Source organism: Pinus tabuliformis, chromosome Q (assembly GCF_031772625.1).
Source record: "Pinus tabuliformis cultivar Carrire ecotype Pingquan chromosome Q, CPIR1, whole genome shotgun sequence".
Lineage (NCBI taxonomy): Eukaryota > Viridiplantae > Streptophyta > Pinopsida > Pinales > Pinaceae > Pinus > Pinus tabuliformis.
In genome coordinates this window covers 708,602,204-708,622,067 of record NC_142296.1, presented here as the reverse complement: position 1 = coordinate 708,622,067, position 19,864 = coordinate 708,602,204, and the positions used below count along the sequence as shown (strand labels likewise).

At 37.3% G+C, this 19,864-nt stretch overlaps 1 protein-coding gene across 1 annotated transcript; it reads left to right on the top strand.

The window, feature by feature from the left end:
- Nucleotides 1–1,119: 1,119 nt before the first annotated feature.
- Nucleotides 1,120–4,371, top strand: LOC149221514 (uncharacterized). Its single transcript, XM_089387400.1, has one exon. It carries the CDS (start codon nt 1,120–1,122, stop codon nt 4,369–4,371), a length of 3,252 nt encoding a protein of 1,083 aa, XP_089243526.1.
- Nucleotides 4,372–19,864: the final 15,493 nt, after the last annotated feature.

Genomic DNA, 19,864 nt, shown 5'->3' with positions numbered 1-19,864 from the left:
GGTAGCAGCGAAAGAGATGGCTATTGGAGCACAACAACCAATGGATACCTATCTAGATAGGCAAAAAGGAAGCGGGGAAAAAACAAAGGAGAGGAGCGGGACTCATACAAAATCTGGTAAATGATGAATCTGGTCTCTTAGAACTGTAGGGGGATGGGCTCCTCCTCAAAAATAAATGCAGTCCGTGACTTAATAAATCAGGAGCAGCCAGACTTCGTCCTTATCCAGGAGACCAAAATCTCAGACCAAGATTTTCAAAATCAAGTCAAAAGATTCAAAAATTTCGAAGGTTACTCAATACGTTCAGAAGGTGCCTCAGGAAGCATAGGAACACTCTGGAACAAGAATAAATGGGATCACATCAACCTCCAATCTTGCAATTGGTGGATAAGAACAGAACTAAAAAACAAAGTCTCTCAAGAAGTTTTCAACATATACAACATCTACGCTCCAAACCATTATCGGGATAAAGCAACCTGCTGGGAATCATTATCCTTAGACTTACAGTCCTCTCATGACAGTAGCATAATTTTGGGAGGAGACCTGAATCTAATAATAAATGTGGATGAAAAGCTTGGAGGAAACTTCCATGCGGATCCTTCAAGAGAGGCGCTGGAGGCTATAATCCAGACCTATAATCTCATTGACATACACCCCTTCAACGGGAAATATACATGGAGTAACAAAAGAACAGGCTGTCACAATATCAAAGAGAGCTTAGATAGATTTCTCGTGCAGGAAAGAATCACAACAAGCTTTTCTTCTATTAAGAGCAAAATCATTCAAGCTACGGCCTCTGATCACAAACCTGTGGTGATGAATTTGGAAAAAGGGAGAAACTTGGGGCCTCTCCCCTTCAAGTACAATAAAATCTGGGACTTTAAAGAAGATTTTCGTTCCCTCATACAAAAACAATGGGCCAAGGAAGTATTGGGATCACCTCATTACGTCTGGGAAACCAAATTAAAATCCCTAAGAGTAGTCATTAAATAGTGGGCTAAGGAAAACGCAGCAACGGAGAAGAGGAAAAAAGCGGATCTTTATACACAGATGGAGTAGTGGAATAAAGAAAAGGAGAACAACCAATTCACAAATGAAGATATAATCCACGAAAATGAAATGTACAGGGAGCTATATAGACAAAATAGAGCTGAGGAAGAGGAACAAAAGCAGAAATCGAGGTGCCTGTGGTTGAGGGCTGGAGACAAAAATACCTCTTTCTTCCATAACAACATAAAGCTCAGGCGCGCCGGAAATCAGATAGACAAAATAGAGGCAGAAGGGAAAGAGTTCAGTGACCAAGAAGAAATTAAAGAGGCAGCTTTTAATCATTTTAAATCTCTTCTTACAGCAGTCCCTCAGCAGTCGGACAACTCTGACTTTCTCAGCGCTGTAGAGAGTAAAATCTCAGACTCTCAAAATAGAGATCTGGATCAGGATGTCACAGAAGAGGAAATCAGATCGGCAACTTTCAGTATGCAACAGGATAAGGCCCCGGGCCCTGATGGATTCACGGTGGCCTTTTACCGAAATCATTGGGACACAATCAAAAAAGACTTTGTGCGGATGGTTAAAAATGTCTTTAAAAATCACAAGATGGGAGAAAACACCAAATCCTCACACCTTGCTCTCATCCCTAAGGACGTGAACCCTCGTTCCTTTGACCGCTTCCGGCCAATCTCCCTTTGTAACGTCTCTTACAAGATCGTCACCAAAATTCTTGCCAATAGGCTCAAAAAGCTCCTTCCTCATTTAATCTCAGAGAATCAAGGGGGATTTGTTCCCCACAGGCAAATCACAGATAATGTCATACTTATTCAAGAGGCAATCCACAGCAGCATCAGCAGGAAGGAACGAGGCATGATAATCAAACTCGACATGGCAAATGCATTTGATAGAGTCGACCACCACTTCCTAACAACAGTTCTCAAGAAATTCGGGATCTCAAAAATTTTTACAAGCATCATCTCTGGATGCATCTCCAATCCTTGGACTGCTCCTCTGATTAATGGCCGCCCAAGCAGGTACTTTAGAAGCTCCAGGGGATTGAGGCAAGGCTGCCCTCTCTCTCCCTTCTTATACATCATTATGGCGGAAACTTTGAGCATTCACTTAGAAAATCTCCGCAAGCAAAAAGAGATCACTGGAATTGGTATAGAAAGAGGGACTAAAGAAATCAACCATTCGCTCTTTGCGGATGATACCCTTCTCATTGGGGGAGCCTCAAGTCTAATGGAAAAAAGATTCAAGAAAGTCTTGGACGCCTTCCTAGCAGCCTCAGGAGGGATGCTGAATAATAAAAAATGCAAGATTTATACCTGGAATGTCTCTGACCAAATCAGGCAAAGAATCTCCTTGATACTAGACATCCCAGTGCAAAGGAATTGGAGTTACTTCTCTTATCTAGGTCTGCCTTTAGCCAAAGAAACAGTCAAGGCTGAGATTTGGGCCAAGCATATAGAAAAGATGAGAGGTCTCCTTCAAAGTTGGGGAGTTTCTTGGCTAAATCTGGCTGGTAGAATGACCCTTATAAAGGCTATCCTCTCTGCTCTCCCCATCTACCAGTATGCGGTCACTTTGGCTCCCGCTAGTATACATAAGCACATGGAACTATTAATGAGAAGCTTCCTCTGGCAGGGGGGAAAGCAAGAGTCTAAAAAATTTAGCCTTGTCAAATGGGACCAAGTCATTCTTCCCTATGATAAGGGTGGACTAGCCATTAAAATCCCGAGCCTCTCCAACCGTGCTATGGGCTTTAAACTGATTTGGAGAATCCTCACCGGCAAAGGCTCTTGGTGGGTGGAGGTTTTGAAAAGGAAATACCTTAATGGACCAAATTCTAATCTCCTTTCTGAAACAATAGCTGAAAGATCTTGCACCCCTGTTTGGAAGCTCATTAAAAAAGTCCTCCCACAATTCAGAGAGAACATTTCTAAAGTGCCTGGAAACGACAAGGAGATCAATATTTGGACTGATAGAATCATGGGCGCCAAACCAAGAAACCTCCTCCAAAATCTCAGGCCTCTGCAAATTTGGATGGAAGCTAAAAATTTAACCTCCTTGTACGATATTTCAATATGGGACCAAAACATCTGGCAGAGCTGGAAGGACCTTCAAATTCCCAATGAACTCAGAGATCTATGGCTCAATCTTAAGGTCTCTCTCACAGGCGCCGCTCCCACCAACATAGGGGCTGAAGACAGGTACATCTGGGAGCCAAGTGGAGGAAAATTCACTGTCAAAGAGGGTTACAAATTTCTCCAGGCATCCACTTCAACAGCCAAATGGAACCTCTACACAACTGTATGGAAATCAGAGTGCATACCAAAGGTCAAACACTTCAATTGGACCCTCCTCAAAGGAAAGGTGCTCACAGCTGAAAACCTAAGGAAAAGAGGGATTTTGGGGCCCTCAATATGTTGCTTCTGTCGCGCTGAGGAGGAGAGTAGTCATCATCTTTTCTTCCACTGCCCCCTCGCCCAAAGCTGCTGGACTCAGATTGTCAGACCAATGGAAATTGAAGAGACTTTTGATCAGCTATCCTCTCTCCAAAAAAACTGGGTAAAATGTTACCCTTTTCCTAAGAAAGGTAAAAACAATATCATCCGTTTGTGGAAATGCATCCCAACTACTCTTAGTTGGCAAATCTGGCTAGCTAGGAATAACTGTATTTTCAATAACAAGAAGCCCAATCCTGCCCATATTCTGGCAAAAACTACAACGCTCATATCTGAAACAATAAGTGCAAACTTGGTCGCCCCTCCAGATCAATCAAGCTGGCACAAAGAAGAGATGGAATGGTACAACAAATTCTGCATCACCTACAACAACAACCAACTAGCTCATACCAAAACATGCATGAGAAGAATCCACTGGAAGCTCAGAGGCACAAAGGAAGAAGTAAGTCAATGGATTCTAGACCAGAATCGCCCCACTTTGCATTTCGACGGTGCCTCCAAAAATAACCCAGGGGAAGCTGGAGCAGGGGGCATTATAAAGGATAGTCAAGGCAAAATTCTTGTAAGCTATGAATGGGGATTGGGCCAAATGTCCAATAATTTGGCAGAAGCTTACAACCTTTACTTAGGCACCATCATCCTGAACAGGCTGAGAATTAGGAATCCAATCATACTGGGAGACTCGGCCATCGTTATTGCAGCTATGGTGTCGGGGACAGAATTTAAAAAAGAGGCCCTTAATAATGTAAAGCTCAGGATTGCGGATAACATCAGAGAAATGGGGGACACAACCTTCAAACATGTCCTAAGAGACAACAACACAGAAGCGGATCACTATGCCACTAAGGCATCCAACAGACAGATCGGTCAAGTTAGGGAAAATGACTCCATATATGAAAAACCAATCCCGTAGTTGGCTTAGCTGCCTTTCAAACACTCTGACCAGTCATATCAGTATATTCCCGACCTCTTGTCTCATCATTCTCCACATCTCCTCTTGTGCTCTCTGGCCAAACTCAGTCAAGTCGCACGCAGTCTGTCATGTCTTGAACTCCGATCCTCCCTTCTTCATGTTTACCAATCAATCACTCTGGACCGATCACAGGATCTCGATCTCCCAGTTTTCACGTGACTCTCTCACGCAGAATTTAGGTAGGAGTCTTTTCAAAATCTCCATAGACTGCTACAAAGATTTTAAGTCTGATCCCAAGCCTGGCCAGATCACCGAGCTTACGTCGTCCTCTCTGCTAGCTCAACCTACCACTCCGCTTTATATACCCATGAACCCCTCTCTCTACAAGCACATCAGAAACTCGTTCTTACACTCGCAGGAGAGTAAAGGTTCTATATTTGGTAATCAGTTCAAGAAGTTCTGCAGCAAGCGAGGCCGCCAACAGTTCAACACAGTCGTGAGATCGCCTTCTAAAGCTTCCAGGGGTTTCTTTAGCAATCTCCAAGCTTGGACATTCGTTATCTGCTCGGTTGTTCTTCATCTGCGCGATTGTTTGGTAAATCTCAGAGCCCGGTCTTCCCTTTTATGCGTGGTTTCTTCCCTGGTCTGTTCCCTCTTCTTGGCATTCCCCTCTTTTTCTTCTGGTCTCCCTCTCCTTCTTTTCTATCCCAGTTCCTTATCCCTGTCCCTGCACTGCATCCCCTTCCCCAATAGCTCCCCTGATATGGCTGAGATTCCGGAAAACAGAGAGCAAGCTGAGAATCCGGAACACAGAGAGCAACCCGAGAATCCTCTGGACAGAGTGATTGCAAACAGCAGCTGCACGTTATGTAAAGCCCATTGCTTTATGATAGCAAGGTTCGTCAAACATTTCAATGAGCTCAAAGAGGACTTTCAGGCAGATAGCAGATCAAAGAGAAAGAAGTTGGAAAAACAAAAAGCAGAGATAGAAAGCCTGAAGGAAAAATGTAACCACATGGAGGAAGCAATCGCCCATATCAAATCCATCACTCAGAGTATGCAAGCTGAGACCTCAACCAGAGCTAGTGTTAAGAAAGAACCCCAGATTGATGACTCTGTCAATCAGCTTTAGCAATTTGCCTAATGACTAGTAAATTTTGTCTTCTCGCAGGTCTGTTTGTAAGACTATACAACCGTTTTCTTTTTTAATCTGTTCTACTCAAATTTTCCTATAAGAAGTCAGGGTCTGCGTACCCCTTTTGGACTTCTCCCTATCTATTTCTCCTTACTTATGTAACAGGACTTGGCTCCCAACAGTTTTTATAATATATAAGTACCCGATCATGTTAAAAAAAAAATTTAATTAAAATTACGATAATTTAAAAATATGTTTGTTGAAACTTTTATAAAACAAAAATAAATTTTTATAATGAAAGATATTTCTTACCCACTATCTTTTTCCACCGTCACATTTATGTATAAAACATAATCATATTTAAAAAAATTAAATTAAATTATATAACTTTAATAAATTTAACAAATTATATCACCATTATTAAAAAATAAAATAAAATAAATTAGATAATCAAAATACACAATTTTGAATAAATTTAACGAATTGTATCATCATCACGAACGATCTTCAAACTCTAACAAAAAAATATATTTAAAATTGATTTAAAAAAAATAGGTATGGAACACCCTTTTTCGAAACATCCAAATTCACCTATCTATAAACTAAGGAAAAAACCCATTTGAAAGATCAATTAATTTGAAATCTGAAGCGACTAAAGTTAATTAAGTTTGAAGTCTTTGATTATTTTTCTAATAATTTTAAGAGCAAATGGATTTTTGTTAATCTACTTGTCATATAGCTAAGGGGATGTAATATAAATGGATTGATGTGGGCCCATTTGAAAGATTAATTATTCTGATATCTAAATGGATTAAAGTTAATTAAGTTAAAAACTTTTAGTTATTTTTTAAATCACTTTAAATGTAAATGTATTATTGCTCCCGATTACGGACCACCAGCAGGGTTATGCCAGGTGGCGTGGTTTTCCTATTTAATAGTGATGAGTCAAACCCAGCATTCGCGGATAGCAGCCAGAGATGGCTGTCCTCACTGTTGGTTTGACACCTGAGTTGATAGGTTTTACCACCTTCGAAAAAAAAATATAGCTAAGGGGATGTCAATTAATGGTAAGTATAGTATGTTATTTTGATGGTTAAAATTCTTAGTTTTGGTGTTTTCTTTTTTACAAAATTAATTAATTTATTATTATTAATCATTATATATATATTTAATAAAGTTAAAATACAAAAATTTGTTATTTTAATGTAAAATAAGCAATTTCTACACGTTAAAAACAAATCTGGTAAATGTTCACAATTAATACATTCCAAAACTCCTTACATGTGTATAATTCTAGAAAAATACTTATTATTCTAATTGTTTTAACAAACATGAAGATTAATGAAAGCATGATGATCATTGACTTCTTCCAAACTAATTTTAGAAGGAAAGGAGTTATGATTTCAAAGATACATGTATTCCATCATTTGGTGAGCTATATCTTCCTCATTAAAATTTGTTTGGACTTAAATTGTCAACATCTTATGGTCGGAAGTAACATAGTGAGATTCTTTACTAAGATTGATGACTATATTTCTCAACATATTGCATTATGTCTCCAAGACATTGATTTGTTGCTTTAGTTGGATCAAAATGTTCATAATTATTACATTTTGAGAGGTGCACTACAATTCATTTTCATGAAATATGGTAGTCATAGAGAAGAGAGAGGTTTTTGTTGCATTAGATGGATTATCCATGTCTACGAAGGACCCGTCAAAACTCTTGAGCATCCCTACATTCCACGAGAGTAACATATAACACACCTAGTCCCCTCTAAGCCTCTATGAGGGTATGGGGTGTACATGCCCAACCCCCAAGGTTACTTTATGGAGGTTTGTATCCAAATTTTCTCTTCGTTTAACCATCTCAAGCCTCTCTTTAAAGGCCATAATTTCTTCTACTCATTAAAATCTTTCCAATGATATTTATTTCCTAAAAATCTAGTCTTTGGCAACAAAGTTATGGCCCTAAGAATATTTTCCCCTTAGTGTCATGTTTGCATCTTCACCATCCACATGTCATTGCCAGATTGGACCCCATACACAAGTCAAACACTTGTAGCCTACCTGTTGGTGTGGAGGCTTATTATCTTCCTAATCCATAGGTCTTATTTTAGTTGTGTTTGAATCCTAGTTCTTGACAGGGGGGCTTACCCCCCCATTAGTTTTGCAGGGGGGTCCACGAGGGGCGATAATAGCCTTTGAGCCCCCCTGGTAGGAGTTCGGGGAAGCGCCCCCAAAAGGAAATTTGTGATAAAATTGCCTTGTAAATTATTGTAATTTCATAGTCAATTTGATCGTTCATTAGGCGAAATATTTGATGGTATAAGTTGTGTTAATTTATGGTTTTTTGTTTTTGTTTTTATTTTTGTTCTTTTGTTTTTGTTTGTTTGTTTTGTTTTGTTTATTTGTTTGTTTGTTTTTGTTTTGTTTTTTTGTTTGCTTGTTTTTTTTTTTCGTAGAAGGAAACCCTCAATTTTGATGAGGGAATTGTATTGTGACTATGTATTATTTTGTGTGAGAGAAAGAGAGGAGATTTTGTGTGAGAGAAGAGGAAATGAAAATGGATGTGTTGTAGATTGTATCCCTTCAGATTGTTTGATAAATAAAAGGAAGGATTGGTTGTTTCTTCATCGACATAGCCCAAATTGGGTGAACCACGTATATCTGTGTTTCTCTTGTTTTATGCTTGTTTGTTTCTCATAATATTTTTGTTTCATTTCTCTATTATTTAATTCTTAACACTACCAAGTCATATTCAGATCGAGGATTCTTATTCACCCACACGAGCTGCTCTTCCAATTTCCTGGATTTTCGGGAACATTGGCGCTTAGTCAACTTGGTCAAACATTCGAATATTTGGATTAAGATGTTTCTAAAATTCCTTACTAAACGAATTTCCATATTTTTGAATTCTTTCTACATTCAATGAGTAAACCTTCCAAATATCTAACTATGGAATCATCTGTTATCCAAAAGAATTGAAAATGGGCATTTTAACAAAATTTTGTATTTCTAAATCTCCAAACTCCACATCACTTGAGATGAAATATGCCACATCAACTGCCACATCAACTCCTTGACACTATGTGCCATGTTAACATGCCATGTCAATATGTCACAAGATCAAAACATGTCCTTCATGCCATATCAACGATGACACATAATCTTGCCATGCCACATCATGCCGTATGCTACTTGTAAGGCTTGGGGTTGTTGTACGTGGTTCTATGTGCTCCCCTCATTTTTTATCATACTGACATCTAAATCTAGGTAGAGTTCCTTTGGTCTATGGTTCCTCCCATTTGGATCCCTCGACATCTAGATTTTTCCTTTCCATGGAATTTAAATAAATATTGAATTCCCAAATATCTCGATATTTAGATATTTGGAACATCCCAAAACTCTCGCTACTTGACTTTAACAAAAGTTTCAGAATTTGTTAGTGCACTAATGAAGAACAACAAAATTTTTGCTTATAAAGATTTTTGGATAACAGAAACATCTACTTCCACAAAACCACGACCCCTTTAGCTCCTTTCCTATTAGCCCTTAGACACAACCCCCTTCCTAGCGCACAAGACTAGGGACTAGTGCGAAAATTAATCTCGAAATTTCAAAAGTTACATGCTTCTAATAGGTATTTTTGAGCCTGCTTCTAAGGACTTAAAATCGAATTCAACAAGACCTACAGTTTCCCAAATTCATTCTTAGGGTACTAAGGTCCATTCAACATGTAAGGTTTGGAAAAATCCTCGAATTTGTTGGTCACATCTAGGTTTGTTTTTAAGAAATCTAAAGGGAATCCTAAGGTTATATTCCCAAAAATTTAACAAACTAGGTGAACACACACTCTCTCTTCTACTTATTTCTAATAACTCGAGGTTTTCAATTCCTTTCATAATATTTCTAACTATTTGCATGAGATGTTATATGAATACTCCTTCCTTTGAGTCTTCAATGTAATAATTAAGGCTTTCTTCTAGCATGAAGACTGAAATTTACACAAGATTTTAATTTGACAATTATTTTCTTAGTTGTCTTATACAATCTGTTCTTTTTCCCCTGGAAAAATCGTAATATTTCATTATGATTGAAAAATTATATGTTGTAGATGCCTCTCGGCATATGCTGTAAACAGATTTTAAAAAGGTGCACAAAAAGATGCATAGATCCTTCAACACCATGCAGGGTGTATGGATTTCAAGAAATAAACATAAATAGCAAAAATATTAATGCATAGGTGGGGAAAAGTCAGACTTTTCGCCCTTTTTTCTTCTCGACCTTTCTCCAAACCCCCTGTGACTCTGTGGGAGTTATAAGTGCTAATGCATTTTCAGCCACAGGTTGTGGATTATCCTTATCAGAGTCTGACGTGTCTGATATGTGTTGTCGTTTATTTCTGCCCATATCCATTTCTGATTTTCTTGCTAGTGCTGTGTCTATATGTTCCTGTTGATTTGTGTCTTCTGCATCTGGTTCTTTATTCATCTGATTGGTCTCATTTGGGTTTGCATAATCCATCTCTTCTTCCTCCTCATCATCCGGGGGAGGTGGAGGAAATTGCCATCCCTTTGCTTGTTTTTCCATTTTCTTCTTTCTGCGATTGTCTTTTTTGACTGCTGGGCACGTGCTTTGTAGGTGTCCTGTTTGTCGGAAAATTCGGCATCTGAAAGCAGTGTTTTCATAATCTAGAACCTGTGTCCAGCTCCTCTGTCCATGCTTCAGCTGAATTTGGTCTGGCAGGCCTTTGCTGAGGTCTACTTCCACACATATTCGTGCAAAAGTATATATTCTTTCCTCCACTCGTTGGGTGTCCATTTTAATGTAATGCCCAATAGTATTTCCAATTCCAGCTAGTACTTGATGATTCTAGAGATGTATTGGGAGGTTGTGTAGCCGCACCCAAACTGGCATCTTGGAGACAACCATTGTGTTTGCATCAAAATCTGGGAACCATGGTGTGATGAAGAGTCCAGTGGATCCCCAGAACCAAGGTCCATCCTGCATTACTATGTCTTTGTCTATTGCTGACAGAAATTTCACTATGAAAAAACCCTTGGAGCAGAGATGTATTTCGTAGTGTGTGGTCCAGTTCGTGAAGATCCAAAGAAATAGATCAGCTGGTTTGGGCCAAAAGCAGTTAAATCTACATATTATTGCTTGTCTTTCATATATAGTGCAGTGCTCATCTATTTTTGGTGTATCTATGTTGTATTCTGGGGTGTGGTCCAACTGTTCCACTATGTATGGCCTTGTGTCCATACCTGTTTGGTTCGGTGCTGCTCCTTCTGTGTTTTTCCCTTGTAGGATGTTTTTGAAGGAAATGCTGCCTGGTTTTTTCCTGATTGAACCAGTACCACTTCCTCCCGCCCTATCTGGATTTCTGTTACTGTTGGTTGCACCCCCTCTTAACCTCAGATTGAGGATAATTGTTGACAGCGGTGCAATTTTGTATTCCCAAAGGTATTTTGTGTCTTGTAACACTCTGCCCCCTTGTATCAGGTTTTGTGTTTTGATGGGGTAACCCAACTGTTGCATTATAATTTTCTGCATTTGCTCGACAATGTCTATCTCTTTGACCCAAATTATTTTCGATTTTCCTTCCGGGTTTTTTACAAATACTTGGAAACTGTGATCTCTTACCAGGGTTCCAGATCTTGTTTTTGGCAGATCTATCCCTGTGACTCTACTCTGTACCTTTTGCTCACTTTGAAACAGCTTGTTCGGTGAGCGAGCTTCCAGATCTGACCATAAATAGGGTCGTTCTGCAATAAGAAGGTCTGGATCTACGAGCCCAAGACTCGATCTGTGCTCATTGCCGCGGATCTGTGGATATGTTTCCCAATCAGGGCTCAATGGCGGTTGTTTGAACCGGTGGATGTCAAGATCGGCAACATAATAATACAGATCTGCGTTCTGATATGCAAAAAACTAGAATATTTCTTCATACCTTTGGTAGGGTTGGTGATTTTTTGTCCTGAGAGCTCCGTTGTTGCTAGAGACAGTGCCTTCACAAAGCGTGATCTCGGAGGCATTTACTGCCATAGAGCAGGCTGTCAAGTGCCCGATGCATAAGCCGCGTATCCAACCCGTTTATGCCTATCATGGGTTTACCAGCTGTCTTCTTCGCCTTAGGAAGCACCGTATTCAACAGATTTGGCCAATAACGCAGCTCCGTTCTTCTTATAAACCCGACTGCTACAGATAACATACAAGCCCTGCTCTCGGCGCATCGAAGATAACCAATGCAGGTTGTGCGTGTTTCGGCTTCTTGCTTGTGGAGTCTCCAGTGGTTTGGTTGACGCAGGTCAGACTAAGAGCCATTATGACCGCATATATCGAAACCCTCGCTCCTTCCTTCTCTCCACACACAATTATTATATGCGATACCTATACAATCTGTTCTTATTTACATATTAAAGTTCATTCCCATAGGATGGTACAAACCCAACCTTTTGGCATAAGACCCATTGATATCCCCCAACTTTTTGTCATGAATTTTTATTACATAGGTGTTGGGTATGCATTATATTCTTTGCATGACTAACTCCATGCATTGTATGTTATGTTGGGTGCAGTGGAGTTGAATTCCCCTTGTGCCAAGGTTTGGGGGCATCGCCCATGAATTTTTTTGTTAGTTTTTTGTATCTATTTTTGGTAGTTTTGAGCACATGGTGTTCATGTTTAGTAACCATGTGGCCCATGGTTTTGTAGTTTCGATTAAGGAACTACATTTGTATTCTAATCTAGGATAAAAGGATTTGCAGTTTATGGTTACTTTGGGGTATATATATATATATATGTATATATATATATATATATATATATAATGTAAAAAAGAATATACTAAAAAACCTTTATGGCTTTCCCAATTTAGGTTTCCAAAGTAAACATATATTTGTTAATGTGTGTATTTTCCATTGCATTTTTTCCCATTTTATTAAGAATATGTTTGCAACAATTAACTATATATGGTTAAAACGTAGAACAAGGCAATACACATTTATAATATAACAAGTAAGCATTACTTAAAGAACTATTTATGAATCACAAACTCATTTTTGTGAAGATTATAACTAATAATAAAGCATTATTGTAAAAGGTTTAAATCATTAATAAATTCACACTCAACAACCCATTATGAACATCACACACACACACACATGTATATAGTTCATTCAAAAAATAGAAATACATTGTTTGAATTATTTTCAAGCTTTGCATGAAAATAAAGAAGGGAGAGCCACTGCCCCCCCAACCATAGGTTCAATTGCACTATGATTTTCTTATGACTGATCATCCCTGAGCTAGATTCATTGTCACAAGAGGTCATCTCACTCAATACTCAAAAGGTTAATAATAGGGAAGAGATATGATGATCGATATCTTTCATACATAGAAATCGAGATATTGTCTATCAACCCATTGATTTAGGGCCTATTACAAGTCACAAAATTGCCAAAATGGGCTTGCATAGCACTAAAGGGGTCCCTTGTTGCCAACCAGTCCCTCAACACCTCCCTTTTCTCAGTGATTCTCATGCTTACTCAAAAAATAATTTAGAAATATCATGGTCCTCTTCTTCAATGTAGGTTGAAGACTTCAACTCTGATTTCTCAAAAACATTTTTCAGTTACTTCTTTTTTTCCTCTCACTCTCCCTCTCTTCTCTTCTCCTTTTTTCTTCCATGGGTTTTCTCCCTCTAAACAATAAATGATAATCATCTTCATGAGATTTTATGGTCCATAAGTTGGAATTCATGGTCAATTGAGAATTTTCCTAAAGGGTACTTCGCCCATACCTCTGGACAATCTTATAACTCTTCCATCTCTTCTTGTAAATGCTAAAAATTGGTAGTTCAACTACCAATCCCTTTTTCTCTAGTTTCTAGGAAAAAACAGAGGTTAGGCATTTAATTCAAGGACATTGTATTCCTGCTAATGATAAAATCCCAATTTCCTCACAACTTCCTCTCATAAATTCCTCTCACAACTTCCCCTCGTGACATCAAACCTATGTAGGATTTCTGCCTTCCTTTAGTTGTTGGAAAATATATTAATGTAAAAATATTACATGAGTTAGGAGTTTTTCAAATATCCATGCTAGACATGCCAACAATGCAAGTCATATTTACGATTTCAAATTGGGTTTTAAAGTGGGGTGTTACAATTTGCTCCCCCTCAAAGGAACACCATCCCTAACATTTTAACACATGTAGTAGAAACTATACACAAAAAATTTAAAAAGGGTATGCCACTTTAACTCCTAAGTAGCCTTGTCTACTCCAAAGTTCTCCAAACACACCTTGATCTACAAGATGGCTCATTCGAGACTCGATCTCCTTGTTGACAATGCATTACGGTTATGGTTGAAACTCCCCTTTAGGTTCCACTTGGATCATGACCCAATAAATAACATGATCAACATCATTTACATACTTTTAAGCATAGATACATGAAACACATCATGGGTGTTCACAGTATGGGTAAAGCAAGTCAATATGTCATTGGCCCCACTATTTCTAGAATTTGAAAAGGTCCTAACATGATGCCAACCTAATACATGTTCCCATTTTTAAGGGCTTATCTTGGGTCTAATCCCAATATATGTGTGTGTGCGCGTGTGTGCACATACATGCATACATACATATATGTGTTTGTGTGTGTGTGTACATACATGCAAACATACATGTGTGTGTGTGCACATACATGCATACATACATGTGTGTGCGCGTGTGTGCACATACATGTGTGTGTGTGTGTGTGTATGTTATGTTACTTGGAATTCCTTGTGAGTTCTATTTCTATCTGTATAACTATTTTTCCAGTCTTATGCCACTTTTATATTTTTCTTAATCCTCGTCACTTCCTACTCCATTTCTTTTAGTATTTCTGGTCCAAGGATGATTCAATCCATTGGGTTATCCCGACTTATTGGAATATTACAATTTTTGCCATACAATGATTTGAATGGACTCATCTTCATTGAATTTTGAAAGCTATTTTTATAAGAAAATTCTACCAGTGGTAGGTAATCTTCCCACTTCTTGGGATAATGCTTAACATACATTCTCAACATATATTCCAGAATTATGTTCACCCTCTCTATTTGTCCATCAACCTGAGGATGGTAGTTTGTACTGAATGCTAATTGTGTTATAGAACCTATAAATAAGAGTTCCAAAACCTTGAAGTGAACTTGGCATCTTGATCAAATATAATTACTCTAGGCATTGCATACAATATGAAAATTTCTTTCTTAAAGACATTTTTAATACTTATAACTTTATGGGTGGACTTAATAGGAATAAAGTGAGCCGTCTTTCTCAAAATATCCACCACTACCATAACTATGTCATTTTCCCTAGCGATCCCTGACATATCGGTGATGAAGTCCAGAAAGATGAATTATCACTGCTATCCTATAATTGGTATCATCTATAGCAATCTTGTTGGGTGCTTATGTTCCACTTTCACTCTAACATTTCAAACACATTGCAATGTATTCAATGATATTTCTCTTCATTCCAAGCCAAAAATATAATTTCTTGGTGGTTTTTATCCTCTTTTGGTAGCATGGGTGGCTTAATAAAGCATCTTATGTAGCTCATCCATTATGACCTTCCACAAATCTGTTGAATTAGACATATACAATCTACCTTTGCATAACAATAATCTATCCTTTGTTAGTTGATATCCTTCACACTTTAGTCCTTTAGAATATTTCCCTAAAAATTCTTTAATATTTTTTAAATATTCAACATCCCATCAGGCATCTTTCATCATGTTTTTCATTTCAATTTTCATATGCTAGATGCTACCATATGAATAGTTTGCATCTTCCTGCTGAGTGCATCCACCACTGAGTTCTCCTTACATTTGATATGTAAGATCCCAAAATCAAATTCATTGATAAGTTTCATCTAACTTGATTATCTTCCATTCAACTAGGGATGGTCAAATAATTACTTTAGTCCACTATGATAAATCATAAGTACTAACTTCCTCTCAAGCAAATAGTGCCTCCACATATTTAGAGCATTCACAATTGTTGCAAGCTCTAAATCATGAGTTACATAATGTTTTTCATGGCCATTCAATTTTATGGACTCATAACTAATTACATATCCTTCTTGTATGGGGACTCCACCAAGTCCTTCCTGACAAACATTTGTACACACCAAAAAGTCCTTATTTGGACCTACAATATTTAATATAGGGTCATTGGTCAAAAGATGTATTAATTATTGGAAACTTGCTTCACTTTCAGCTGACCACACAAACTTGACTCCCTTTCTTTCTAGAGGGGTGATTGGGTGGCCAATCTTTGAAAACCATTTGATAAATCTTCTATTATATCATGCTAATGCAATAAAGGATCTCACTTCTATCACATTCTAGGGCATAGGCCAATCTGTGATTTCATTTATCTTTTTGATGTCTACTACAATTCCTTCTTCCAAAATGACATGACCCAAATAATGCACTTGTCCTTGGAATAATTCATTTACTCATGTTAGCATATAGATAGTGCTTTCTTAGCACTTGAAATACTATATTGAGCTACTCTTCATGCTCCTGTTTGGTCTTTGAATATGCTAATATGTCATCAATGAAGGCCAATACAAAATTTTCCAAATATTTACTAAAAATATTGTTCATTGAGCACATAAATGTAGTTAGTACATTGGTAAGCCCATATGGCACCACCACAAACTAGTAGTGCTTATATTTGGTCTTGGATGTAGTCTTATAGATGTCCTCATCTTGTATCTAGACTTGGTGATACCTAAACCTCAAATCAATTTTGAAAAAGATCATAATGCCTCTCAATTGATTGAAAAAATCATCAATCCTTGGTAGTGGATACTTGTTTTTAATAGTCATATTGTTCAATTGTCTATAATCAATATACATTATGATATTTCCATCATTCTTCTAGCGCCAAAACTCTCCACAGGGACATACTTGTCTTAATGTACCCATTGTATAACATTTCATTTAATTACATCTTCAACTCCATTAGCATCAAGTGTTCTCATCTTGTAAAGTGCTCTAGACACTAGCACAAATCCTAGCATGAATTCTATCCAAAAATCTATATCTCTCTTGAGAGGTAGTCCTAGTATGTCCTCTAGAAACAAATATTAGTACTACTTTAGTATCAAGTGTTCTTCAACTTTTAGGTCGTTATCTTCATCCAAATTTGTCATGTCTACAACATATAATTGACATTTGTTTTTGCAACGTTTCTTTAATTGTAGGGTTGAGACTTGCCTCACAAACACAAGATTTTGTACAACCTGAAGGATCCTATGTTGTCCTTCATCATTTGTGCTTTATAAGGTTTAATTGCAATATTCTAACTTGGATATCCATGCTTCTATCCAATCCATGCTAATCAACATGTTATATAACCATAAAGGTAGGATGTTCAAAGTGGCTTGAGTACATAATCCACTCATTTCAAATTGGCATGATATAACATCTTAGATTACCTTTCCTTTCGTGTATACATATAACTAAATGAGACACAATCTTGTGTGCTTCTACTTATATTAACCACATGCTTCAACCATACCAAGAGTAATGTTGGAAATTTTACCTTCCATTTCCACCATAGAGGCTTGGTGGTATACTTGGAAATTTTCTCTACATATATATGTGGTACACTTCTAGCCACATCATTGATAGTAGTGGCCTCTTGAACATTGTAAACTCTTTTATGATCATGTTTCATGTGTGGAAAATATCTTAGCATGTTATATTCTTTACATCCCCAATGCTTTAGTGTCCCATTATTTTGTTCCTCTACCTTTTCTTGGTTGGTTTAGTTGTTTTACTCATACTTTGATTGAGGTAGTTTTGTTGATGCACACTTTTATTTGGTGCATTATACTTAACACCTCACCATTAGTGCCTATTCTGGGATGGCTTGAATCCCTTCCTTTATTTGGTTTGTCCTTCTTCTTCCAAGTCTTACGAGACTCCATTCTATTCCTTAACTACTTACAGTAACACTTAGCCTTCCAAATGGTATCCTCCAATGTCTTTGGTTCATTAAACTTGATTCTATCTTGGTATGATAATGGTAGTTTTTTGAGAAAGCAATGTATTTCACTTTCTCATCCTTAATGTAAGGAACATACCTTAGCAACTCCATAAATATAATTGCATATTCTTCCATGGTGAGTTGTCCCAACTTAACTTCATGGAATTCTTTGATTTTTCCTTCATAGTATTTTTTTGATAGTACCTGTTCTTGAAGTATTTCTCTAAGTGACTCCAAATCATCTTCCTTTCATTAATTACTTTAACAACTTTAAGGTATTATGACCAAATGGATTCCCTTCCATTTTAATTAAATATGGCTACTCTGGCTTGCATATATGTCCTATCCTAATCATGCACACCAAAATACCTTTTCAGGGCTAATAGCTACACATTATCTTCTTCACCCTTTGTGATTTCTCCATCAAAAGTGGGTGGCCCAACCTTCTTGAACTCCTCTAATAAATAACTCTTTGAATGCAGCCTCTTCTTCTTTTTGTAAGAATATGATTTGGATTAATTACCACACAACCTTTCAAAATCATCCATTTATGCACACAATGATACTATTGATGCATTATCATTAGATTTATCTCTCTTGGCATCCCTATGCCGCTTCGTTGATGAACTATTTCTTGTATTAAGAACCACTAGCCCGTGCCTTTGAAGCTTTGATGGATTCAATACCCTCTTAGAAAGAAGTTTGTTCATATAACTTAGCTCGTGCTGCAACTACTTATGTATATCACATGAGTTTTGTAAGAACAATATATTTATTTCAATTTGCCTTTCCTAGGCTCTAATAAAGCTCAAAAATTTAGCCTTTAGGCTTCTAATGGATTATGCTATATTTGAGGTACTTTTCCCAACCTCCCTCTCATTTGACTCCTCATCTCTATTGTATATGGTTCCTTCCATTTTGTTGTATCTTTACTACTTCTTATATTTTTAAGTGTTGAAAACAACATACCATTGTTAGTTCATTAAAAGAAAATATTTTACTTTCTACATAACTAATTGCCTTGGAAAAATGCCCAATGGCTTGAGATTGAAGCTATGCTTCAATTGTAAATCATGTTTAAATTTTTGTTTGTACCCTAATTAGTAAATAAAATTTTAAAACAAATTAAAAAATATTGAACATTTCATTCTTGATCCGGATTGGATCATTATATTGCTTGTTATCCATTTCAACGATTTCAGAGTAGAAAAAGTGTAGGAATCAACTCTCAGGACCATTCTTTCCAGCGAGACCCAGTTTGGAAAATTAGGGTCTGAAATCTTCCAAGAGCATTTTGGGGCATCAAATGACATTTTTGGGGGGGTAAAACATAGAAATTTTAGTGAGACACATTTTTTTTATTTCTTTCTATTCTACACATAGATACCTTTCCAACTACGCAGGAATTTTGTCAATCAGAGTCCATGTGCGAAAGTTATGCCACTCAGAAGTTGACCTTCCTGTTTTTACCACCATAATTCTAGAGGATTCCATGTCAACAACCATTATTTATGGAAAGGAGCTAGCCACATGATTATGATGAAGAAGAATCTATAAGATTCTATATTGTAACTCTGGTTAAAAGTTGAGGTAGTCAAACCTAACCACTAGTAGGATATCAAGTTGTGTTATAACCGAGCCACTAGGAAGAAAATAGGTTCCATTCTTTCCAGTGCATTTGTTCCATAGTTGAAAAAAACTAGCCAAGAGGGATCAGAGGTGGAGAACACAGAGAGGATTTTTGCGCTATAGTAGCCCACAAGCCATAGGTCATACTTATTTGTACTCACAACCATATTTCCATTCAGAGAAAGAGAGTAGAGTGACCTCACCTTCCAATTGGGTTTTTCTCCCGAAAGGGTTTCCTAGGTCATATCATATGTCAAATGCATTTTTGAGTTTTTATTTTGTTGTTCTATATTTTATGCATAATTTCTTATTCACATGCATGCACTATTAACAATAATCTACAGATCTAGAAATATAAAAAGAAATAAAACTGTAAGAGTGTAGAATTTTAGATTTTTAAATATAATTTTATCAGATTTGTTGTGATGAACTATCCAATGGAATATCCACGATAGTTTGCATGTCATATTGGTATTAGAGTAGGTTTATTTGGGTATATTGTGGAGATTTTCAAGTGATCTAGATTGGTTGGGCCAAAAGTCGTAAAACCCTAATAATGGCCAACAAATTTGTGAATAACTCTTGTGATCCTGTAAAGGAGAGGTTTTTGTAGTTGGAACAAGTATCAAATATAAATCATAATGTAAATCTCCTCATGGTGGCCTTGAGAAAT